Source organism: Teleopsis dalmanni, chromosome 2 (genome assembly GCF_002237135.1).
Source record: "Teleopsis dalmanni isolate 2A chromosome 2, ASM223713v2, whole genome shotgun sequence".
Lineage (NCBI taxonomy): Eukaryota > Metazoa > Arthropoda > Insecta > Diptera > Diopsidae > Teleopsis > Teleopsis dalmanni.
The window spans coordinates 18,575,864-18,581,761 of record NC_051847.1 but is presented as its reverse complement, the minus strand read 5'-3'; the positions used below and the strand labels follow the sequence as shown (position 1 = coordinate 18,581,761).

The following is a 5,898-nucleotide window of genomic DNA, read 5'->3' as shown; positions in this document are numbered from 1 at the left end:
GAAGGTAATATGTCTACGAGTCATATTAAACTGGATGTCATCACTCCATTTCATATCTGAGCAACAGTTGTAATAGTATGGGAAATATGAAATATAAATACATATTAATATACGTATTGATTTCCTAGTATTCCCATATAAAAACAGACGTACATTAACGGAATGTTGATCCTACGAAAAGATTTAGTAATTTTTGACGATTAAAAATATTGACAACAGCTAAGATGACAGTCTTTCTTATAATCTGCACAACTCTCTCTCTCTCTTTCTCCCCGCAGAACTGTGGCAGACTATTTAAATTTATGTTCGAATCATATAAATTAAAGTATAGAAGTGAATAAAAAGTATTTAATTAGGTAGTAGATAAAAAGCAAAGTAGAATAAAAGTTAATTTAATGATTGTTCAGTTGTTTTTTTATTTATGCACTGAATACGTGTGATAAAAGCTATGAATAATCGAATAAAATGAATACCATATATCCAAAATGATATTCCTTCTTTTGGAATATTGCATCACAGGTCGATATGGAACTATGCTCAGGCTAGTCAATCACAACTCGAGTAAAATACCTTCGTTATTCTTTGAGTAAGAGAAAATCTGGAGGGACTAGGTATATATCTCAGACCCACTTGTCATTGACGGTAAATTGCCGCTTACAATACTCGTTAGAGCTCTAAATATCGCAAAGAAGATGACATCAACAGAATTTTTAACAACGGGAGAATTTATTGTAACTAAAACAACATAATATTAAATAATGGTAGAAATATATATTCTTTTCCTATCGCCATAAAACTGCAATAATCCGTCTTCTCTGGTATTGCCGGAGAGAAAATAATATTAACAACTAAATTAACGAATAGAGAACCTCGGTTAATCGAATCTAAATATACCGTAAAGTAAAGCTGACTAGAAACAGGATATGACTAAAAAAATGAGGAAGATCATAGATTATAACCTATAAATAGATATTTAAATCAAAATTTGACTTTAATGTTATTATTCCCAGAGTTCAAAGATTATTGATTTTTTTTAATAACATGGATATAACAAAAATATTATTAGAGTACCTCAGTGACAAGAAAGTACAGGCTGAACTGGACCAGAAAATTGAAAATTAATGAAGATATAAATTTCGGTTGGATATAATATGAAGTACTCATAAAATAGATAAAATAGGGTAAATTATGTAATTATGTAAATTATTATTTGCATGGAATCTGTAGAATTTGTTAAATGAAATGTGAAGATCAAAATATTCTGATATGAATTTTTAGATAGATTTCATGTTTTTAAAAGAATTGTAAATCAGACTTTGAAAAGGGATGATCGCCGTTCTTTTTGACTAAAGAAAAAGGGACAGAAGGCATGAATGGGAGTCGAAAATATGAGTAATTTCCCACAACGTAGATCCTTTATTGTTCTAATAAATCTATAATATTAATCTATAATAATATAAATTTATAATATCTATAATACAAATATAACTTAAAAAGCAATTATAATATTATGTATAATTGATCGTTATTAAGCATCACAAGCTTCAGTCAATGAAAACTGTTAACGTAAAGACTTTGATTTACTAAAATCAAAGTCTAGTAAATCAAAGAAACGAATCAAGAATTTGATTAAAAAAGAAAATTAAACAAAAGGTAATTTATTTTTTGTTTAAATTATAATAAAAAAAACTGATCAAAAGTGCTATTAGATACAACTGAAAAGAGAAAAACGAAAGTAATATTTAAGTGCAATGACTCCTATTCATGGTTTTATTACTACTTGAACCTATTTTTGTCGCATTGATCAAAAAAAATTACAAAGAAATTCCGTTTTAATTCGAAGAATTAATTGCACTAATAACAAATAAATATATCTTCCGACATGAAGTTCTATGACGTCAGCTGGGAAATATGTACGAGTAATTTGACTAGTATTAATAATGAGTATTAGTCACATAACACATTAGTCAATAGAAATTGCAATTTCTACTAACTGAAAATTATTTGTTTACACTAACAACATTTTTTTATCAAAAATAAACATTTTCAATTAACATTAAGGCAAAGATAAGATAAGTTTGCGTACAAAAGTATTAGTATCTATCAATAAAAAATGGAATAAACAGATTTCTACATACGCCTAATGATAACACACATTTTTAGTTGAGACTTTTGCAAACTTTTTTACATAAAAACTTAAATAAAATTTAATAAAAACTCTTCAATTGAAGCAATTGTTTAATTTTGGTTAGAGTGCGATATTATATAACATAGTATCTGTAAACTAACTGCCTTTCGCAACCACGGAAGTATCCAGAATTAAACTTAGTTACTCACCACAAAAAGTATGTTGAATATGAAAAGCACGTATTTAACGAATACCCCACCGCAGTCCATTTTTACTGTTTATAAAAATTTTATTTTGGATCAAACAAAAATAATTTTTTTATTTCGGCAAATTAATTTTTAAAAAATTTACTTAAATTTGAGATACTTTTATTAAAACCTTTATTGGAAATTTTCCTGTCGATACACAAACCTACTTTTTCAAGGTTCAATTATTACTGAACTGAATACCTGAAATTGATGTATTGAACTCATTTTTTAGTTACTTTCCTTATCAATTTTATCTTTATGAGAACGAAAAAAACTTTAAAAAAGCTCTTATACACAGAGGAGTAGGGCAAATTTTTTTTCATTTATAAAAATGATCATTAATATATTTTGTCCAAAATCTATTTATTTTTTTTTCCTATACTGCGGCTTTTAAGAAGTAACTCTATTTATGATATGATTTTAGAAATATTAATCTTTAAAATGATCAGATACAATTATACACGGATGGAACCAATACTTTTCTTTTTATAAAGAATATAATAATATTATGAAAAATACTTCAATAACAAATAAGTATAATGAATAAACAATTTTTTGTTTTTATAGTAGTTCTGGATTCAAGGTTTGCTGGGGTCTGGATTAACTTTGCTTATTCAGAAAAACCCATATGGGAACTCCTTAAATGCGCAGAAATTACTGATATAAATTACATAGCAAGTTTGTTTATTCAACAGCAGCGTAGTCACAGATTAACCTATCCTATCCTAACCTAACCTATAATTTATTTTATCACTTTTCAGTAAAGAGTAAATAAAATTCTTCAATAAAAAAGCAGTTCGTTAATGATATTAGAATCATCTACAATCTATTGAAAAAACTTTACCTCATGATATTCAAAATTAAAACAAAGTAGTGTTGTTAAAGTAACCATCAACATCACAAACAGAACTGATCTGGCGAACTACAAAACCTCCTTCTAAATAGCATATAAGCTTTGCAAAAGGTTTAAGTATACTACCTTTAGGTTTTTATTTGTACGGTACACAGAGTAACGAGAACTTTAAATTTAAAATAAGTTAATAATATTAAATTTGTTTCTTAACAAGCTTGATATTTACATACATTCATACTTTTGCATTCACTCATTCAACAGAAACAACAGTTATATCGAAAAAAAAAAAAATAATAATATGTAATATACAAAATTAGAAGAAATTTTATCGATGGAAGTTTTTTTAAAAACTTTTAATATTAATATTTTATTGATTATGTATTTAGTGAGCTCCCTTAGAGCTAATGTAAACTTCATGACTTTTACTAATAGCTAAATGTAATCACGTTAAATTTATAAAAATATTTGTAAAGAAGTAAGGAAGACGTCAGGGATCATAGAAACGATAATACATATGTTCGTAATTAACACGGTAAATTGAAATTATCTATATAAATCAGTCTGTATTGAGAACTGACAAAATAATGAAATATTTGACTTATAGTACAGTTTCCTTATAAAATAAATGCTGCAAGGGCATTAGTCTATATATAGCTAAAATATATTTAATACATAAATAATTTATATGCAATAAAACTGTTTATATAAAGAATATTCAGTATCTATCTTGTCAGTATATATATTTTACTACTTTTATTAAAAAAATAAATTCATATATTAAAACTCCAAGAAAATAAAAAAACATGCCTGCATATATTTAGATAACTGGTGAACTTTCAACACCTCATAATAAATATGTTTATTATCTTTTTTTATCATATCTAGTTTATGTCTAATATGGCAATTAAAAATAAATTTCAGTTCTTCAAATATTTTTATTAGATGCAAACTCGTACATATGTACGCTAAATTATTTACTTTTTGTTTATAAGGCCTACATTGATTATCGTTGTATCTTATTAGTTAGCCTATTAAAAATACATGTACTAAGACTCAAACTTAGTACATGCTACACAGTACATGCTTATTATTCTTACTGACAGCAGGAAACCATAGCAATAAGTCGGTAGACTATTCTGACCAAACGCAGAAGTAGGAGAACTAGACAGAAGAATAGACAGAGGAATCGTTATTCTCAATGGAATCGTTAAGTATACAGCAGTTTTGGGGTTAGAGAAAATTATTCAAAAATATGTATTAAAAAATTTTATAATAAATATTGAGTCTTATGCACTGGATTGGTACGTCATGTAACTTAATCGAAATTATAGGAGAATATATAAAATAAAAGCATTTGAGGAACGTGATGTTTTGAAATTTTTAGAGTAAATATTTAAAATTTTTTTTATTTAAATAAATAAAACAGATATTAGTTTAAACCATAATCTTGATATTATTTATTAATTCATTTCTTGCCATAAAAGAAGAGATGTGTTGTAACATAATATATAAATATTTGATTTTAAACAACCCCGGCAAACATTTTATATTCTAACAATGATTAAAAAACTATTAAGCTTTATTACTTAACATGATTGCATTAAGAAATTTAAAAATTTCTATCGAAACTTAAGGTCATTCATATTTACATTATGCTAACCTATAGATAAGGTCTATGTTAACCTATTAGTTGCTCTTATTTAATGCTATAATTTATAGTAATTAAAAAGTCTGATTATTTTGTCAATATGAGTAAATGATATATTTTTGTATGGTATATTTATAAGGACGGCCAGCTTAAAAACTATAACAGGTAATTATGTATTAATTAGTTACTAAATACAAATCATCGCTGAAGGTTTTTCTTAAATTATTAACCAATAAAACAGAATAAAGTAACGCGAAAAACTCTACTAACATAATAGAAATGCTGCCATATTTAGTTATTTCGAAATTTCCACTCCAGAAATTTAAAAAACTATCTTCACAGCCTATTTTATATTGATAGACGCTTAATGGACATGCGACATTTGTATCATGACCACAACAGGAAGGTGGCACAACCATATTATTAGACTCATAATCGGTATAACCTTCTAGTCCACAGCAATCGAACTAAAAAAAATCGAAATATTTAATTAATAAAAATTAATAGAAATTAAATGAGATATATTGAGTACTTACATTGATTTGAGTCGCATTCATCGGATATCCATTTCCTAAAGTATTATCTTTCCAGGTTTGTGTTAACAGCGCTGATATAGCATTTAGGTATGATGTTTTGCTACTGCAACTCCAAGCAAGCAAAGCAATTTGTAAACAAAATAATATAAACATAAAAACTATATACTAGAAAAAAATTAAATTATTATTAAAATTAAAACAATTATTAAAAAAACAATTTAGCTATATTTACGAGTATTGTGAACAGGACATTATCTCTGGTGTAACAACCAAAAACTGCAACTATAACCATTAAACAACCTAACACTACAATTAAAGCGGGTAGTGTTCTTGTGTGTACCGAACCATCTGGAGAATATGTATCCACTAAATCACCCAATATAATGGATCCAAATATAATTTGCAGAAAACCACTTATCTAATTAAAGACAGTAAAAAAAATAATCGATTATAAATTAATATTACAATGTATTCAATGATATAGA

The 5,898-nt window shown here is 26.3% G+C and overlaps 2 protein-coding genes across 2 annotated transcripts in view; both read right to left on the bottom strand.

The window, feature by feature from the left end:
• LOC119674035 (protein late bloomer-like) overlaps positions 1-2,397 on the bottom strand; it is a 3,760-nt gene extending 1,363 nt beyond the window's left edge. Inside the window, exon 1 of the mRNA XM_038085157.1 lies at positions 2,383-2,397. Coding sequence (XP_037941085.1) covers positions 2,383-2,397 — 15 coding nt within the window. The remainder of the gene's footprint in view (positions 1-2,382) is intronic.
• A 2,630-nt stretch (positions 2,398-5,027) lies between these two features.
• LOC119674034 (CD63 antigen-like) overlaps positions 5,028-5,898 on the bottom strand; it is a 1,743-nt gene continuing 872 nt past the window's right edge. The window contains exons 2-4 of the mRNA XM_038085156.1: positions 5,646-5,831; positions 5,414-5,578; positions 5,028-5,344 (exon numbers count right to left, since the gene is read on the bottom strand). Coding sequence (XP_037941084.1) covers positions 5,054-5,344; positions 5,414-5,578; positions 5,646-5,831 — 642 coding nt within the window. The 3' untranslated portion in view covers positions 5,028-5,053. The remainder of the gene's footprint in view (positions 5,345-5,413; positions 5,579-5,645; positions 5,832-5,898) is intronic.